This window comes from Urocampus carinirostris, chromosome 19 (assembly GCF_059441175.1).
Source record: "Urocampus carinirostris isolate Australia breed hairy pipefish chromosome 19, RoL_Ucar_1.0, whole genome shotgun sequence".
Classification (NCBI taxonomy): Eukaryota; Metazoa; Chordata; class Actinopteri; order Syngnathiformes; family Syngnathidae; genus Urocampus; species Urocampus carinirostris.
Genome location: NC_142367.1, coordinates 5,766,276 through 5,787,113, shown reverse-complemented (window position 1 = coordinate 5,787,113; position 20,838 = coordinate 5,766,276). Strand labels below are relative to the sequence as shown.

At 42.1% G+C, this 20,838-nt stretch overlaps 1 protein-coding gene across 1 annotated transcript in view; it reads right to left on the bottom strand.

Annotated features, from left to right (window-relative positions):
* Positions 1-20,838, bottom strand: part of LOC148346984 (PH and SEC7 domain-containing protein 1-like) — a 58,444-nt gene that overhangs the window by 13,365 nt on the left and 24,241 nt on the right. The window contains exon 11 of the mRNA XM_088323165.1: positions 5,399-5,442. Coding sequence (XP_088179291.1) covers positions 5,399-5,442 — 44 coding nt within the window. The remainder of the gene's footprint in view (positions 1-5,398; positions 5,443-20,838) is intronic.

The following is a 20,838-nucleotide window of genomic DNA, read 5'->3' as shown; positions in this document are numbered from 1 at the left end:
CCGCACAAACCCTGTATGTCCAGTCTGGTTTCATGTGAGAGACAATATTGTGGGGTATTTTCTCAGCTTGAGTTGTACCAGCCTAGTACTTTGATCTGATGTTGTTGCCCGTTCACTGCTAAATCTCTTATTTCGTATTTGTTTTTTATTCATTTCATAGCAGTATGACAATTGAGGCAAGCATATTATATTTCAAAGCTCCCACTTGAATCATGCTTAGAAAAGATCCCTTTTCATCCGAGATTCTAAATTATAAGGTAGGCTACAAAATCTAGGGTGATGATAAAGCATAGTAGTGAAAAACAAAGTACTTGGCGTTGACACTTTTACATTGATAACGCCCACCTGAGAACAAAATCTGGATCAGGAAGACATTCCACTCTCACAGGAATATCAACACCATCTTTTACAGGCAGTAAGATGTGAAAACTGCCCAAAAAAGGTTCACTAAGCAATTTTGGTTTTGTCAACTCTGCATTTTTAAACAGAAAGACATTCCACTTTCCCAGCCCAGAATGGCATTGAATATCTACACCATCTTTTACAGGCAGTCAGTATTCTTTCCTGGATGTGAAAACTGCCAAAAGAAAAAAAATTGGAATTTTTGGTTTTGCTAATCCTGCAGAAAAGAGTTTTGTGTCTCAACGCGGGTGATGCTCAAAAGGCGAACAGCCATTCTAAGTACTCTTACACATTAATAATGATACAGTGTTAGGCAAAAGTTTACTTGGAACGATATGATATACAAATTATACCAATACTTATTACATATTGTGGAGGGCTCGAGAGGTTTTCTTCTTCCGAGGGGTGGGGTGACAGAAAATAGTTGAGAAGAAATGGATTAAAGCAAAAAAAACTAAACTAAATCTAAAGAGCCGTTTGGAAGCCAAAAGAAGCGGCATTTTGAAGTGAGCCAAGTTGCAAGAGCCGCTTCTCTAAAGAGAGCTGGGATTCCCATCGCTGGTAAGCGAATGCGTAAGCGCGCATGTGTGTCAGGAAGAAGGCGAGGCAGACGAGCGACGCACGTTAGCTCGAAACGGGGCGTCCCGTGCTCCCTAAAACAGGACGATCGAGAGCGCTTCCCAAGCACTTTTGTCGGCCAATCGGCACGCAGCCTGTTGCCTGGCAACTGCTGTACTGCCTGAATACCAAGAATCTGGGAGGGGGGTGTAAGAGGTGGGTGTTTAATGAGAGGCCGTTTGAGAAGTAAATCATACTTGCTCTCTCACATATAACATCATACTCTCACACATGCACAACTAGAGTGCTGTGAAAAACTACTTACCCCTTTTCTGATTTCTGTGCTTTTTGCATATTTATCACTCACAAAGGTTTCATCCATCCATTATCTGCACCGCTTATCCTCAGTAGGGTTTTGGGGGTGCTGGAGCCCTTCCCAGATATCTTCGGGCAGTGGGCAGGGGACACCCTGAACTGGTTGCCAGCCAGTCGCAGGGCACACAAGGAGAGACAATTCACCCACTCATTCACACCTAGGGACAATTCAGACCGGCCAATTAACCTAACAGGCATGTTTTTGGAATGTGGGAGGAAAAGCGGAGTGCCCGAAGGAAACCCACGCAAGCACGGGGAGAACATCCAAACTCCACACAGGAGGTGCGATCTCATGACCTCAGAACTGTGCCGTACACGCGCTACCGTGCTGCCCAGGTTTCAGATCATTAAACCAAATTTAATATCACACAGAGACAACCCAAGGAAATACAAAATACACTCTTGAAATGTTGATTCCATTCAATAAGGCACTATAAAAGAAAACCTATGCGACCCCAAGTGAAAGAGTAATTGCCCCGTGAACCTAATAGCGAGTTGGGCCACCTTTGGCAGCGATAACTGAAAACAAACATTTACAATAATTGGTAATGAGTCTTTTGCAACACTGTGGAGGAGTTTTGGCCCACTCTTCTTTGCAAAATAGTTTCAAATGTTCCATATTGGAGGGTTTTCTGGCATAAACCGGCCATTTAAAGTCACACCACGGAATCTTAATTGACTCAATCGACTTTTTTCCCAAGCTTTCAACCCTGCGGCTTATGCAGCAATGCGACTAATTTTTGCATTTTTTTGTGACAGCCGCCAGGTAAGAGGTGGAATATATGTGTCGAGGAAGACGCAAGTTTCATGTAACTTTGCGCTTTGTGCATGAATAAACTAGCATGAACAAACTATCATGGAAAAGGTGTCAATCGAAAGGGGAGGACTAACTACCATATTGGGAATAATTTTACAACATCCAACGAAGCAAAAATGCTTAAGGCGGATTTCTATTTATCTGTCGGCACTATTGTGTTTTGGAGTAAATATTTTACACGGTTGGATTCTATGGATTGTTTTTAATGTAATAAAGCCATTTTCGAAGACTTTCAAAGAAGTTGAAAACGGCCAATGGACGTACGTACTGGTGAGTTACGCCGGCTTTATACCAGTAGTTTTCGGGTATCTTGTTTCAGAATGATGGTGATGTTTCTCTAATGAGTATATTTAGAAATGGTTGTCATATCATGGATCCCAAGAGTTGAAATTTTCCAATGATATGTGGCATGACGTATATCAGTGAAGGTGACATCACACAGTCACGTATTTGTTTATCAAAAGTCATAAGGTACTGTATATCATTAAAACTTTTTATGTGTTTGTAAATGTCTCGTGTTTCAATGTGGGCACATGCGGCTTATAGTCAGTTGTGGCTTATGTATGCGCAAAATGTTTTTTCCTTTAAAATGGTAATTGGCTTATAATCAGGTCCGCCTTATCGTCAGAATTTTACGAAAAATGGAATCAAAATTTAAAAACTGCATTTTGTATTTTCTCGGGTTGTCTCTGAGTGATATTAAAATTGGTTTGATGAACTGAAACCTTTGTGAGTGATAAATACGCAAAAATCACAGAAGTCAGGAACGGGACAAATACTTTTTCACAGCACTGTATACTCTCATTCCCACAGTATGACACTCTCACACATATTTCTATACACTACTCTTATACACACACTACTATACCCTCTCCATCATATTACTATACTCTGATACACACACACACACACACACACAACTATACTGTTATACACGTTATGCTGACACACACAAACTACTCTCTCATGCACACTATAAAACTCTCACACATTTTACTATACTCTCAATGTCAAACTACTAAACTCTCTCACTCATATTACTATCCTCTCATACACACCCGCCCCACTGTACTCCCTCACATATACCACTGTACTCTCTCACACGAGTATACTGGAAGCAACTTCAACTGTATGACTTTTACACACAGATTAGTGTGCATCGTTTTGGTAACCAAAAGTAACAAGTAAAAACAATACAGAGAGGTGAAATCATCATTATACTAGGTGTGAAAATATCCTATAGTAATAGCAATTCATGATATGTGAGAAAGAATAGTAGTGTAAGTGACAGGATAATAGCATGTGTGAGCGTATATGGTAGTGCGCTTGTGGGAATAAAGTAGTGTGTGTGAGAGAGTACAACAGTGTGTGTCTATAGTAGTGTGTGTAAAAACATGGTGGCGAGTGTATGAGAGTATTTAGTACTGTGAGAGAGTATAGTAGAATTTGTGTCATGATTAACCATTACACTCACATGTGCTCGCTCGTTTGGCGCTAACTGCTGCTGGTTACCTGATAGGTTCCCTGTCCTATTTAAGCTCAGTCCTTTCACTCGCCTGTTGTCAATCTGTCAGCGAACCTCTGTTTTCACAAGGCAAGCATTTTTGACTCTGACTCCCATCGGTCCCGTTTTGTCACCCGTTTTCCCACTCGTCCATTCCTGATTTCCCCCTTTGTCTCCTGCTACGAACCGTTTTTTGACCCCGACCACGTTTTGATCCCCCGTCCCGGCTAACGACCCGTTTTTCCGTCTAACTATGTTACGATCTCCCGCTCCGGAAGATCCACTTCCGCATTGGGAACACGCTCCGATCCCGTGAGCGGCTTGCTTACCGCGTCCAGCGAGCACCGGATCGCTGGCGCTGCCTTTCCTCTATATTTCAGTAAACTTGTGAGTAACGTTACGCATCAGGGTCCTCCTTCTGTTCTGGTCATGACAATTTGTTTGAGAGTATTATAGTATGTGTGAGAGTATAGTAGCGTGTATCAGAGGGTATATTAGTGATTGTGCATGCGTAGGACCGTATGTATGAGGGTATAGTAGTGCACATGTGAGTGTATAATGTTCCATGTGAGAGCAGTTATGATTTATTCTCAAACGGCCTCTCATAGTGTTTCCACATTACGACTCGTGCTTTGCAAATAACACACACATACCAAAGGGTATGGACTTGCCCCTCGGGTGCGCATGTGACGCCATCAGCCGGCGTCGTCATGGAAATGAAGCTTTTTGCTCTCGCAGTTATTCTGGGAGAGGAAGTGGGAGGATGCAGGTGAGGCGAGAGTGCAAAAAACGAAGAGCGAGAGAGAGGGAGAGAGAGCGGTCGTCATGGTGCCATCGTCATGGCAACAAAGCCCAGCCGGTCGCTCGCGTAATTGGCATCTGCAGGGTTCTGCCAAGCTGCCCTTACATTGCGCTCATTTCGATATCAAGGGTCGGAATTATTCATTTAAAAACAGGGTTTTTGGTATGAGAGGGCGGATCGATCCAAATGTCGATATTATCAATACTGAGTAAGTACTTGGATGCCAACAATACTACCGTCTTGAGATTGATACTGTCTTCCCGTTTTAACGATCCCAATAATAATGTTGTTAATGAGTCGTAAGATTATGCATACATTATAACTTTTAAATTCAATCTAATTGTGGCTTCACTTTATTACTTTTATTATTACTACTGAATTTATTTTATTTTCAGACTTAAGGCGCACCCATTTTTTTTCATAAATCAGGCACATCTTATCAATCGATTTACTGTATTTCCGGATTTTTAAAGGCGTACTAGATTATAAGACACATTTTTGAATCTCTGGCAAATTTGGGCTTGTTTGGTGTGCCTTAAAGTCCGGAAAACATGGTATTTTTGTTGTGTTGTTGACATTGGTATACAGTATTTGTATTTTTGTTACATGACTGCATTTTGGTTTGACTCTCTTGACTTTTGTTCTGAAACAGTTGTAATAGAAATATTTATATCTATTTTTTTTTAACTTTTAATGTTTGCATTACAGTTATTTAAGGCTGGTTTATCGTAATTCCAAGCTAACTCAAGGGGCCAGGGATTTAGTTTTCCAATGAGATTTCTAAGTAAAAAGTATCAGGATCAGATGAGTAGCAATGGATGCGATTTACTTGGATGGGATCGATACCAAATATCCCAGCATCAGCTACTCGTAGTTTTTGAATCATGGACAAAAGAATCAAGTCAATGTCCTTGATCATGCATACATGTGGTTGACTTACAGGGTCCACTGAAGCTTCTGATTCTTGATGGAGTTGTAGAGCGCCTGTAGAAAACAAACAAAACCTGTTACTTGAACGTCACACAGCGACTTGCGATGTGTTCCGTTGCCTATGACCAGTGTTGGGACTAACGCGATACAAAATTAATAAATAATTTTGGGGGGGGTAACAAGTACTGTAATGCATGATTAACAAAACTTTGTAACTGTAATGTAGTTACAGTGGCACTCATTAAATAAGATAATATACAGTAATTCCTCTGTTATCGCAGTCAAAGGGGACCACAACCACCCGCGAAAAGTGAAAATCCGTGAAATATCGTCACACTTTTTAACTTAACTCGAGATGACAGAGAACAAAATAACAACTATAGATCTACTAATAAAAACACGGAACGCAGAATTGCAGTTCAATGAATGTTCTTTATTGGCCTTAGACAGAAAGTACAACAAAATTGAAAGGCTTCTCCTTTCAGAGTAAGAAAGAGATTTAGAAAGCGGCTGGCAAGCTGCACGCTAGCATCGAGGCTCCTTGGGGTAGAGATGAGTCGCTGTGATGATTAAAAAACCATCACAAATGTAGCAGTAACCCACGGGTTGTAGCTCCAGGTATTTTGTTTCATGGGTAATGGATTTGGTGTTGGTGAGATACAGGCTTGGCAGGGGTGACTTGTGAGGGTTGTTACTTAGCTTAGTCTGAGCAGTAGGCCGGACCGGCAACCTCGCTATTGCTTTCTCTCTCGACGCCGCTTCAGTCGCTTTCCGGACCCGATAACGATCAACAAAGCCTCCGCTGGTGATCACCATTTGTTTGTTCTATACTGACATTCTTCAGAGTTCGATTTAACAAATGAACTTCTTTTCAATGTACCGAGCCGCTTCAAGTTAGCCTGTCGCCATGCTTCTCAGTTTGTTTCGAGTAGACACGTTGACTTGTGCGCCAGCCCCACTGTTTGACAAAGGCATCCCTAACCTGCACCTGTGATAGAAATTGCTGTAGGCTGTCTGCTCACAATCCACAATAGGTTAATATCAATGACAATAGAGATAATTAAGCTCAAAATCCCCCAAGCAATTAACTTACGATAACTGAAGCGTTAAGTACCGAGGGATCGCTGTATTAAAATGTCCTCTGAGAGCTGATCACTATCTCCATGTGACCCTTGTTTAGTCAGAAACATTATTTGAAGGGTGTGTGTGTTTATATCTACATAAAAAATACCACTGAATAGTTATTGTATTAAGCACAGAATATTATAAAGATTAATTTTTCCTCATGACGATATTCTCCCTACCGTATAAACTTGCATCTAAACTGCATTTACAATAGAATGAAATACTCAAATGCAGGGGTCAACTTATACGTGCATTTGTTGTGTCTCACCAGTAGCAGTAACAAATACAAATAAATGAAATTAAAATAATAAATGATATAATAAATGTAAAACAAAAAGCATTGGCGTGTGACATTAGTCAGTGTTGGGATTATCGCATTAAAAAGGGACCAGTGTCTGGAACACAATTACTTCTCAGTAAAGAGTACTATAACGCGTTATTAATAAAATTTTGTTACTCTACTGTCATTATTAGTTGGTCCTTAACTTTGCTACTTTATAAATGCAGATAATTAATTATAGTCTCTTGTAATTATTGAGAACCCCTGCATACTTACGTAGCATCATATATCTCTCGTTCCAGTAAAGTCCATCCCTAAAGGGGGATTTATATTTACCTCCAAAATTCAACTGAAGAGAATTATGGTGGCACAGAGAATGCTGAATTTCTCGTCCTGGAGATATTCTCCCTACTGTATATACTCGCATTTAAGCCGAATTTACAACTATGAAATAAAATACTCCAATCAAGGGGTCAACTTATATGCCCAAATTTGGTTGCGTGTCACAAGTAGCGAACGGTGGCCAGCGCGTGGGGAAGGAACGTCACCAAGCTTCTTGGACAGTACAGTACTCAGAGATGGTGAAGAAATTCTTCGAATGGTTTGAAGCCCAGAGATGAAATGGATATGGAGTGTCTCTGCTAAATGTTTGTTTGCAAGCTCTCGAGATTGCACAAGTCAAGAAATAGGGAGGCTTTACTGCTTCTACAGGTTGGTGTAGAAATTTTCTTCAACTTAGCTTATTATAAAGTTACTTTAAAGCAGTTTTAGAAGGTTTCTATCAGATTAAATACAGTAATTTGTATTTAGTTACTTTTTTGAGTACCGCGCTACTTTCGAGTTTGTAATGAATTAGCGACCCGCCAATGTTGATGTCACGGACGTAAAAGTAATCCCGGTAGCTGGCTAATAGATCATAACCAGTTATTGTCTTTTAACGATTGATTTAGCAACCAGCTAAGGAGTGTTGGGATACACGTTACAGTAGGTCGTAGTAGGTAGCAAAACAAGTCAAGATGTGGGGTTTGCTGGGTATCCAAATACATTGTGCCTCTAGTTCCTGCTTCCCCCACACGGGTCTATCACCACCAAAACTGAACAGAATGACCAGACCACTAAAAGACTTCTGAATCCCTGTCCCGGCGGCCATGCTTGGTTTCATGTCCTTCGGTCGTGCCTGGTTTCCTATCCTTGCGGCGAGGAAAAACCCCCATGGCCGCGCCTGGTTTTCTGTCTCAGCAATGAAGGGCAAGGACCTTGCGCGCCTTGATTCCTGTCCTGGTGGTGAGGAGAGAGCACGTCAGCCACACTGGGTTTCCTGTCTCAGCCGTGAAGGGCAAGGAAATTCAGCCATGCCTTTGTTGCAGCATATTTTTTTTTCTTTTGGACCGTCTGGTATCCAGCCCTTAAAGGGGAGGTTATGTTAGTATGTTAGTGTCTGGTGCACCTCCCTCCACCAGAGGGCGCCAGTGGATTTGGAACTGAGCAAAAGTGTTTCCAATATACACACACGTGTCCCGAATAATCATCACCCTTTCTAATAACATTTTGAACAACACAAGGTTGGCTCATTTTCATTTGACTGCTATTCCGGGTTGGTGGTTTTTATGTATCGAGTTTCTTGTTTGGATAGTTTGTCAGTGTTTTAGTGCCCACTTGTTAATTTGTCACATTGTTCCTTGCATTTTCCATTTTTGATTTGAACTTTGTCAAGTTTGGTTTGGTCTGAGTCGAAGAAGGAATTGATTGCAAAATACGAAAATGGTGTGCGAGTGTCCGCCGTTGAAGAACTGCAGGAAGATGGTTTAAAATATAATGTTTGGAACTGTTTACCAGTACATTAATCCGTATTAACTATATAATTAAATCAGTGTTTAAGTACACTGTTTATTACTTTTTTAAATTTATTTTTGTACGTGGCTAATTTAAACAATTTTAGCAATTGCTCGCATATGATGTGGGCTCATAGACGAGTATACCTGTATACAGTACTTAAGGTCGTTTTGGTTCTGCTGCTTAGTTAGCTATCCAATTTGCAATCAGTCAGTAACCAACAAACAACCAACTGGCAATGACGTCACGAGAGCAAGAACTCATTTGCATGAACTCATTTGCATGAATCATAGCAATAGCAAGCCAACAGCAATCGCCAATCATACATGCCAACCTTTTGACATTAAAAAGTGGGAGCTTCATTTTTACGCGCAAAACACAATTGGTCTCAAAACAACATGTGCTTCTCTAAGACTGGCAAAGTTGTACCAAAACGGAAATCTAAAGCCATCACTGGAGAGGTTTGTTGATTGCACAAACACTTTGTCTCGCTTAAAGGCTAAAATAGTAGTCTCGATTTAAGAATTTTTGTTGTTGTTTAAATTTAAAGAAAAAAACACAACAGATTGGTAGATTTCTTTTTAAATTGGTAGGCGTTCTAAATGGAAGAAAATCAGTAGTCTAATGCATAAAACAGTAGTGCTGGTGAGTATGGGAATATTGCAATTGAGGGAAGTGATTTGCTGAATGAATCTTTTTGAACGATCTGTTGTAAAGAACCTGATTGAATGATTCTGTAGTGCTATACCCATCCCTACTACTAGCATTAGTTAGCATTCATTTGTGATATTTCCTTTTGTTAGTAAGATTACATCTATATTATTGTGATAATTCATCATGAAGCTAACTTTATGCTTGTTTTGAAAGCAATTTAGTGATGCTCTTAAGAGTTTTTAATTGGAAGTAACTCAGAGGTTTCCAACTTGAGATCAGGCGTGTCAAACATGATGGACTTGGCCCATTGTATGATTAATCCTGCCTGCCATAAATTAAAGAAGCAAGTCTCTAGATATGTTCTATTAAGTTAAGATTTTCATAATAAATGCAAAACAAATGCTCCCTCTGGGTGCTAAGAACATCCATCCATTATCTGCACCGCTTATCCTCAGTAGGGTCGCGGGGGTGCTGGAGCCCATCCCAGCTATCTTCGGGCAGTGGGCGGAACACCCTGAACTGGCCAGTCGCAGGGCACACAGGGACAGACAATTCGCGTGCGCATTCACACCTAGGGACAATTTGGACCGGCCACTTAACCTGACATGCATGTTTTTGGAATGTGGGTGGAAACCGGAGTGCCCGGAGGAAACCCACGCAAGCACGGGGAGAACATGCAAACTCCACACAGGAGGTTTAATCTCACGACCTCAGAACTGTGCCGCACGCGCACTAACCACTGCGCCGCCGTGCTGCCCCCGCTAAGAACAGTTAATGATATATTCTCAGCTTTAGAAGGCCAAGCCTAGTCGTTTGATCTGATGTAGTCTAATTGTATTGCCCATGCACTGCTAAAACTTTTTATTTTGTATTTATTTTTTAAACATTTTAAACCAGTATGATACTTAAAGCAAAAGTTATTTTTTTCTTAGCTACCACTTGAGCTGTATTCCGTGGTGAGTAGGTCCTGTCGTAAAACTGCATACAATTAAGTATTAAAATAAACAAATTTAATGAAAAATGTACACATCCAAAGCCAAACATGGAAATACTTTTTTGCTATTATTTGTTGATGCAGTAATCCCTCGTTACTTCGTGCTTTGATTATCACTGGTTTACAAAAGTGAGGTTGCAGGTCTGGCCTACTGCTTCAGTTGAGGTACATAACAACCATCATTCATCATGGCGGCGCCCCTGTTCGGCTGCGGCTGCATCGGCTCGCAACGGTTTTTTACACGTCGGCCATAAGATCCAGTCTTCGACTCAGTTTTGATGGTGCACAAAGTTGGCTCGAACTGCAGATTAAGATACGATCGCAGTTTTTTTTGCTGGATATGCGATCATCCAGACATCAAGCGCTCGGTGCTACGACCACTCGGGAGTGTTTATTAGCCACGGACTGCTATGTCAACAAGACCCAGCGGCCTACAAAGCAGCAAAGCAGAGTGGCAAGACAGCGGCGTGACCGCCGGACGAGGAAGCGAGGTTGTCGGGCCGGGCTAACAGCTAGGCTAAAGGCTAAACCCTGCAAAACGCCTCTCCCATCCATTTTCCTCTCCAACGTTCGCTCTCTGGACAATAAACTGGACCATTTAACAACTGGAAGTGGCATCGAACCGCGAGATGACGAACTGTTGCGCTAAAATTCTGACGAAGACATGGTTAATCTTATCTATCCCGGCTGACGTTCAAAGAAACTGTGCGGGTCAGATGTATCGACATTTCGTTCTGTATACACGTGTACACGAATGACAATAAAGTAAATCTGAATCTCTGATCTGATTTCACTGTACCCCAGATCCATTACCCATGAAATGAATGAGTATGAGCTACAACTCATGGAAAACCACTACATTTGGGACAGTTGTATTTTAATCAATGCGGAAGCATGGCTCACTTTGAGCATAACCAATGCTAGTGTGCAGCTAGCCAGCTGATCTCTAAATCGCTTTCCTACACTGAAAGGAAAAGTCCTCTAATTTGGTTGTACTTTTGGAAAATGACAATAAAGACAATTTATTCAACTGCAAATATGTATTCTATAGTTGTTGTTTTCTTACAGTCAGTATGGACCTCATCAGAAGGTAATTTGACCCCTGGGGGCTTTTATGAAGGTGCAACGCTACTTTGCGGATTTTCACTTTTTGCGCGTGGGGAGGGCGGTTGGGTTTTTTTTGGTCCCAATTTAACCGCGATAACCAAGGGATTACTGTAAATGTGTTATCCCTCGTCTTCCATGATTATAATACATACTGTAGGATAGACTACTAAAATAAGCATAATGTTAAAGCATAATACTTTAAATTCCAAGTTAACATTATTTTACTGATATGGTCCCCCTGCGAACAGAAAGTCTGGATGCAGCCCAAAACCAAACTGAGTTTGACATCCCTGCTTTAAATGATGTCCCTAGTCAGTTTTAGTTACCTACCCTATAATCAATTATTCAGCAACCAAGAAGCAACCAAGCGGGAATGACGTCAAGATACTATTAACTTTTTTCCATGATTCATAGCAGTGGCCAACAACAATCGCCAATTAACGTTCGATTAAAAAGCAGTGAGCGAGAAACCAGATCCGGTAAACAACCTGAACCGAAACCAGTCCCAAGTCAACTTCGGCGAGGTGTAAAGTAGACAACGTGTGGTCGTCAGGGCGACGCACTCCGGCGTACCTTCCGCCTCTTGCGAGCCTGGGGGTGGTTCTGGCCGTCCTGAGCTTTACCCAGCAGGTCCGGAAAGACGAGCGGCTTGAGGGAGCGCGAGCGCGGCGTCCTGGGATAGCGGAACGGGTCCATCATGCGGAAATCTCGTCCATAGCGCACCGTGCACAGCGAGCGCGAGCGCAGACGTCCCGCTGAGTGCAGGCTGTTCACACCGATCATGGTGGCTTCACTCCGGGGCCGCCGCAAAACACAAAGCAGATGGACGTAGGAGGGGTTGCCGGCGCCGGTGGGGATCGAGGATCAGTTACCGCGTGTGCGAGCACCTAACGCAGCCAAGTCCATGGCTGCCGCACAACTACTGAGAGGGGGCGTGTGCAGAGCTCAGGGCGAAGAGTTGGATGGGAGGGGTGGTGGCGTCGACGCTCTCAATCGGCGTCGGGATTCCAACAGGCGTCACTTTCGTCACAAGTCGATGTAGACCAGACTAAAAAGGAAAGAAACAGCTTCCTGTTGATCGCGGCGTGGCTCCGTCTTTCCTTTACTCCCAGCAGGCATGTCTTCTCCTGCAGGTTTTTCCCCCCGTTCCTTTTGTGTTGCCACGGCGACCAGAAGGCGAGGATCTGCCGAATAGTACCGACTCAACGTCTTCCTCGCTCTCTCATTTTCTTCTCTCTCACATCACCTCTCTACGAGTCTGTTCGTACCGCCCCCGTACCCTCTCCCTCCCCCGAGCCCCCTTAGACTCCTCCATCTCCCCATTCTGTTTGGTCTTTGCACATCAAGGTGGTGACGAGGAGCTTGTGTGGGAGAAAAGGTGCAAATGTTGGCCATCAACTCTCTATCCACTTCCTGTCACACTAACTGTCAGTGTTGGGCGCGTTACTGAAAAACAGTTTTTAGTTACAGCTACTAGTTATTTAATTTAAAAAAATAATTCCACTACCCCCAGATCCACAGTTCTCAGTTCCCTTAGCCACATGGTTCACTGGAACACAAATTTCTGTAATGTGTCTTGAGCAAGTACAGCCTTGCAGCGCTCATCCCTCTCCAGGCTCTTTTTGGGGGGTATGGCTTTTCTCCCACATGAAAAATATATAGTTCTGTTTTTCATGTTTACCAGAAGCAGGAAGAAGAAACGTCATCTGGTAGCCGCTTTTTGGAGATTACGGACACCAAAAGTAGCGTGTTACTCTGAAAGTAACTACCTAGTTACAAATTACCGAATATACAGTATATACGCATTGTCACGGAATCCCTGAAAACTGCTTTAAAACAGCCACATAATAAAATAAATGGAAGAAAACCTGTGGAAACAATGAACCTTTCAAATTTCTTGGCGTGTGAAATCTTGAGAGCTTGCAAACACTTAGCTGAGACACTTCATATCCATTTTGGCTCAAATATCTCCTCGTTTTCTGTTTACAGTCCATTTTCGTTTGTTCTCCAAACATTATGTATTACAAAAATAATTTTACAATTAAAAATACCAAAATATATCAGACTTTTACCAATTTTAGGCCGGGTTCGGGTCTGAGCCAAAGATCTTACCTGTGGTCACTGTGGTCAAAAAGGACCGCACCTTCCGCTAACTACAAGGTCAAAGGAGATAAGTGTGTGATTGGTAGGAAGACACCTAGATTGCGCGGTAGGAATACCTTCACGGAATGTCCGCACCTTGCAACAACAGGTAAAGTTAACAGAACGCATCTACGAGATGTAAAGATACTTTTGGGATCTCTTTGGTCTATGTGAGACCAGATTGAAAAACTGACAAGGGCCACTTTTTCTAAAATGGTGGAGAAGCTAACAAGAAGTGTTTGGAGTGGGATTCTTAGTACACAAAAACATCAAGGCCACTGTATTAGGATGTTGCCCAATTACAAGCAGGCTCAGCAGGATACGCATCAGTCAACATCAAAGTCTTCCAGGCCTGTGCACCAACCTTAGAACACAGTGACGAAGAAACGGAGGACTTTAATGCCCAGGTTCAAGACATCATAGACGAAGCAACAAAGAAATATATCATTAATCTGAAAGGTGACTCGAACGCCCCAGTTGGTGTCAATGCTCACAAAGACTGGAAGAACATGTGTGGACAAAGCTGTAACCCAGAAACTAACGATAGAAGACAAAGGCTTCTTGAACTTGTTCGCTACAATGACTTGATCCAGGTCAACACTCTCGGCAACAACACGAACTCAAGGAAGTGGACATGCACCACCAAGATGGAATCCACCACAGTCAGGTCGACTTCATCTTTATCCCACATTTCAAAAGTGGAATAGAGACAGCAAGCATCCATACAAATCCAAGAGTCGAGGTTAGGAGTGATCATGACCTGGTCATGATGAACTTCCGTGCTCGGCTTTAGAAGTTCAAGTAGTCACGGGACCCACGGATCAAATTTGACCTTGAACGACCCAAAGACCCACAAGTGCTCGAGAGCTTCCAGGCTATTATTGGCGGGAAGTTGCTCCTTTGCGCGAAGATGTTGAAACCCTACCATCAAGTAGTCAGAACCAATGACTAGTGGTGGGTGGATAAATATAAATAGCAGTTTTATTGATACTAGGCAAGTACTTGGATCGGATCGATACTATTGTCCTGACTGAAGCAGCAAAAGAAACGGATCCCAAAATCGCTGGTGTGAACAGTGATGTATGCAAGGGAGAATATCATGAGGATAAATTCAACCTCCTTGTACTCTGTGCTTAAGACTGCTGCACCATAACGGTCTTCAGTTGTACTTTGTATGGAAATATAACCACGCCCACCCATCTTGAGCAATGATTCTGGTGGATTGAGGGTTGCATATTACATTGTGAGCAAAATGAGGAAGAGTTGGTGATCAGAAGACAATGTAATTCATGATTTGCTTTTAATAAGTAGAAAGGTTATGTACTATGATGTAACAACAGTTGAGTTACAAAATGTTTTCAATAACATGTGACAGTGTCATGATTACCAATTTGGATCACCTGTGCCCGCTCATTTGGCGCCAGCCCCTGCTGGCTATCTGATTGGCTCCCTGTCCTTTTTTAAGCCCGATCCTGTCACTCTCCTTTTGTGAGTCCGTCTGCGAACCTCTGTTGTTACAAGGCAAGCCTTTTTGACCCTGACTCCCGCCTGTCCCATTTTTGCACCGGTTTTTCCACCTGCTCGTTCTGATCTCCCCGTTTGTCTCCGGCTACGACCTGTTTTTGATCCCGACCACGTCTGCTCTCCGGTCCCGGCTAACGACCAGTTTCTGACCCCAACCACATTTTTGCTCTCCTGTCCTGGCTATCGACCTGATTTTCCGTCCCTGACACCACCATCGCCAGGTACGGAAGATCCACTTCCGTATTTGGATCACAATCCGATTGCGAGAGCGACTTGCTTCCCGTGTCCAGCGAGCACCGGATCGTGGGCTCAGCCCTTCCTCTTTCTTTCAATAAAACTTGTGGTTAACATTACGCAATTGGGTCATGTTTTCGTTCTGGTCGTGACATACAGTGCTCGTTAAAGACTAAAAAATAAAAGTAATTGCATTCCCTTGTAACGCATTAGCCTCACACTGCAAACTGTGACTCCATGCTTCTGTGTGTGCATGTTGTGTGTGTGGGAAAAATGTGCGTCAGAATCAAATAGTCTGTGTTGAAAAGTGAAGGAAAATGTGCGATCAATAATGTGTGTAGCCACAAAGTAAATCAAGCTTTTGCACTTCCTGTTTGCGACCCCCTCACCAAAATGACCCCAGGAGAAAAATTGCATTAGTCAGGTTAATGGCTCACTTGTGACAAAAGGGCAAAATAATGACGTCCGACCTGCTCATTAGAGAGAGGAAGCCGCCTGATGGGCGGATGCAGCCACCGCCCACCTCTTCATCTCCATGGCGATCGGACAGAAAGTCCGATTGAGGGCATCCACATGTTGCCATGGCAACTGTCCAGCACACAGTAACAGCATTTGGGGGACTTTGCAAGGGAAGGAACAAAGCCACTTTGGGAATGTTTACAACAGGGTCTCAAACTCAATTTTAAAAGAGGTTGGGGACAATCGAGTTTTCCACAAGGCAAACTCTGATGAAACATGGTTTGTATACATGCTTTTAATTGCTTAAATGTTTTCAAGGATTTAAAAAGTGCTTGAATTTTGGGTAAAGTGCAGGTAAATGCTTGAAATTGTTGCCATGTTTCACAAGTCTGCTTATAAATGACATCGACACTGCTCTCTGGTGGCTTTGCTTTGTTATTGCATTTCTTCTTCTCTTGTGATTAAGAGCAGCTGGCATTACATTATACGGCATTGTCCTATGAAGCTTCATCACCCCCTACAGGTTGCCCCAAAGAGGACAGGTGCATGTTACACCTAAACAGGGCACCTTAAAATGTGTATAAGGATTACGTATGAAATATGAACAGTGATTTAAAAATGTTTATGTAAATTACACATATATTTGTGCCTCTGCAAAATAAAAGATTATTAGCGGATATTTTCGTTTAATGGTACTGGAGAAGTTGGATAATTGGCTTTAAAAGTCCTTCGAAAGTGCTTGAATTTGGCCATGAAAAAGGTGTATGAACCCTGGATTAAATCCATTCCACTCTACTCTGTATGTTGTGCATATAGCATATTTGACAATAAAGTTGAATTTGAGTTGAGTTGAAAGAAGGACGAAAAGAACAACACAAGAACAAAGGAAGAAAAAACTAAAAAAGGGGGAAAAAAGGAAAAAAGGCAATAAAGAAAAATGAAATGAAAGGGGAAAAAGAAAGGATTTTGTTTTTTAGGGATACCCTTTTCAGCAAGATGGCCGATAATGATTCTCCCTCTACGTGAGCCTCATTTTTAATGAATTGATTTTTTTCTATCACCAGGAAGCACCTAATAATACACGCTGTCCCTTTAAACGTACATATCAAGGCGGTGGGCCTCATGCTATCATTCTGAGGGCACCAATTGGCCCGTGGGCCGTGAGTTTGAGACCCCTGGTTGACAAGAACCGACACACAAACGCACACACCAAAGCATACAATGAAGAAAAAGCATCAATTCAAGCTAATGAGGACAGTGAGCTAATGAAATAAGGAGAGGCATTGAGACAGTGATCTCTTTGGGTTCAGTGTTGCGTTACCGAAAAAAGGATTTTTTTTCCAGTTTCTAGTTACTTCATTTAATAGGAATTCGGATACCCACTAAATCACTGACACCAAAGAGTAGCGTGTTATTTTGAAAGTAACTATCTAGTTACATATTACTGTATATCCTCGCATAGAAGTAGACCCCTAAAGCTGCTTTGAAATAGCCACATAATAAAGGAAACGTGTACACCAGGGATGTCAAACTCATTTTAACTCGGGGGCCACACGATAGAACAAACATTCTCTCGGGGACGGACTAGTAGATTAGAGAGAAAGAAATAATACAAAGAGAGGGAGAGAAAAAGAGAGAGGGTGGGACAAATAAAGAGCGAAAGGGAGAAAGAGAGAGCAAGAGAATGTGAGAAACAAAATAAATAAAAAGAGAAATAGTGAGAGGGAGAAAGAAAGAGAGAAACAAAGAAATCCAAAGAGAAATAGAAAAAGAGAAGGAGAGAAAAGTAAGGAGATGAAGAGAGAAGAGGAGAGAGAGAGAAAGAGAGAAAATAGAGAGAAAAGGAAAAAAGGAAGAGAGAGCAAAAGAAGGGAAAAAGACAGAGAGAGAAAGAGAATAAAGAAGGAGAAAAAAAAAGAGAGTGAGAGAAATACAAGTACAGCGTTTGTGAGAGGCACCTGGCTTTTGCAATATCAAGTGGACATATTTCAACCTGCAGAGCGTTTTTCTCTCGCGCTTCCCTCACCATTGTCTCGCAGGCCGGATTCAATCCCTCAGTGGGCCTGATCCGGCCCGCGGGCCGCCTGTTTGACACCACTGTTGTACACTAACCTGTGGAAGGAGTGAAGACTTCATACTTTCTTGGGTTGTGCTAGCCTGAGAGCTTGCAAACGAACACTTAGCCAAGACACTCGATTTCCATTTTATCTCTTGGCTTCAAACCACTTAAAGGTTTCCTTCTCTATTTCTGGGTACTGTCCAAGACGTTTACTTTTTTCAACCACGACTCAGCACACTTTAACCGTAAATCCTGTGTCCAAGTTTCCCCATTGAGTTCTTGTTAGTTTGTTGTTCCTGTGTAAGCCGTGCCCCTCTCCCCACACACTGCCTACCGTTCGCTACTGGTGACATGCGACCAAATATGCGCATATTGAGGCCCGGGACACACGTGACCAAACCACGTGAAGACACCATGACGGACAGAAGTACCCGTTATAAACAGTGGACGAGAGCAGTAAACAGTAGATGATTAATAACAGAAAAGCTATACTTTTCAACACCATTAGACAAACGAAAATTGGGTAGCTGTGAGATGAGGTGGCTTACCTTGTCGGAAAGCACAAAAAGCGCCATTTAGAGAAGCGGAGGATAGCAACACTAGCTAGTGAGCAATACAGTTCTCCTGACATATTCCCACATCAAAACAAATCATCTATCTGCCTGATTTGAGTCCACACCATCTGTAACTATTTTTTCATTTTTTTATTTTATTATTATTCAGCCAGTATCAACCATCAACATGATATCTACCGGAAATCATTTTGTCACGCGAAGCTATCGACGTGACTCGTCGCCTTCGATCGGCGCCGGGTTTTTTAGACCCAACTGCTGTGTTGGGAGTCATTAGGTGACCAAACCCCAACCCTTAATGCCGAGCGCCAAGCAGGGAGGCAATGGGTACCAATGTTGTAAGTCTTAGGTATGACTCGGCCGAGGCTTGAACCAGCGACCTCCCAGTCTCGGAGCGGGCGCCCTACCATCTAGGCTACCGAGCTGGTTATATATTGGTATATATTGTAAATGGACTATCCCCATACACCTGTGCTGATTTAAAAACGTATAAAAGTCTGGATTCTTACCAGTTCTTCGTATTTGGTACGCGTTACTGTGCTTCGGTTTGCCCATGAATGCAACCCCTGCTTGAAATGTCCCTCTTGTGCAAACGTTACTAAAACAACTCTGTATCTAAAATTTTGGGGAATGCACAGAACAGTAAAGCAAGGGGTATTTTCACATGGTACAGAAATCACTTTTGAGCATGTTGACAATATTTACTTTGGCAAAACGACTGTTTCTCTTCCGAGCGTCCATCTCTCAATTTATCCGTTGGTAATTTGGCAGTTCCTTTCGGCGTAATAGGCTTTATGGCAGAGAACGTAACAGTTTTCAATACATGAGATTTTCGAAAGATTACAGTTTTGTATCCCTGGGTAAACACAATAAGAGCAGCCCTTTTATGTAGTAAGAAATGACAAAGGTAAGACTCTAACGTAGCTACATATGAGACACAATCTTGAAAGTAAACCAAATGTAGTCAACAGTTTATATTGTGCTATTTAAAAGAAAAAAATTAAAAGTAAGTCTTGCAAAAATGTTGGCCTCTTTTGAGTTAATACTTTAAACAACCTTATTTTGCTGTGATCACAGCCACAAGTCTTTTTGGGTATGTTTTGCACACCTTGAAACAGAAATATTTGCCCATTCTTCCTTATGAAAAGGTTTGACGGGGATTGTTTACGCACAGCATTTTTCATATCTTTTCACAAATGCTCAATAGGATTGAGGTTTGGACTATTCCTTAGCCATTTTAACACCTTTCTATTGTTAGTTTTAAATTATTCCATTGTAAATTTTGCTTAATGTTTAGGGCCAATGTTCTATTGAAAGGTGTACCTCTGCCCAATTCTCAAGTCTCTTGCGGACCCAAAAAGACTTTCTGCCAGAATCGCCCTGTATTTCGCTTCATCCATCTCCCCATGAACTGTAACGATCTTCCCAGTCCCTTCTGAAAAAAAGTGACCCCAGAGCATGATGCTGCCACCACCATGTTTGACAGTGGGGATGGTGTTTTCAGGGTGATGTGCAGTGTTACTCTTACACCAAACATAACGCTCTCTATTCAGCCCAAAAAGTTCCGTTTTGGTCTCATCTGACCAGAGCACCTCGTTCCACATTTTATTTAAGTCTTCCAAGTGGTTTCTTGCAAACACCAAAAGGGCTTTTTAATGAAATAGTTTCAGAAAGGACTTTCTTCTTCCCACTCTTCCACAAAGGGCATATTTATGCAAAGTACGTCTCTTATGCACAGATTATCCCACCTTAGCTGTGCATGCCTAGAGGATATCCAATGTTATCATAGGCCTCTTAATTGCTTCTCTAATAAATGCTCTCCTATTTTGGGCTGAAGTTTAGAGGGATGACCAGGTCTTGGTAGGTTTGGGGTGGTTTTATGCTCTCCCCATTACTATTGCCCGCACTGCGCTCCGGGAAATATGTGCATGTTGCAAAATCTTCTTGTATCCTATTCCTACTTTGAACTTATCCACTATTTTAACCCTAAGCCAATTGTTTCACAGACCTCTGAGCCTATCACAGAGCAGGCACATTTAAACTGAGACAAAATGAAATACAATTTGCCTCAGTTTTGTATTTTTTTGTTATTCATGTCGACATTGAATCATTCACAAGTCATCAGGGAACTTTTGGAGTCAGTTGGCGGAACTGAACAATATCTTTGCAATGCCGATTTTTCAGTTTTTTAGTTGTATTTATGATATAAAACATTGAAACAGTTAGGTTCTGTTTCACGATTGTGTCTCAAATGTTGTTGATTATTAGACACTATTTTCAGATTTTTATGTTTGAAACCTAAACTGTGGCATAATGACAAAACGTTATTGGGAGGCCCTTGTTTTCACTAGGCACTGTAAGCTGGCTCCCAATTCGATTATTTAATTCATAGTTGTAAAATCGGCTTAATAGGTATGGGAATATCTACATGAGGGGAAATTCTGAATTCTCGTACTTTGTGCTTGAG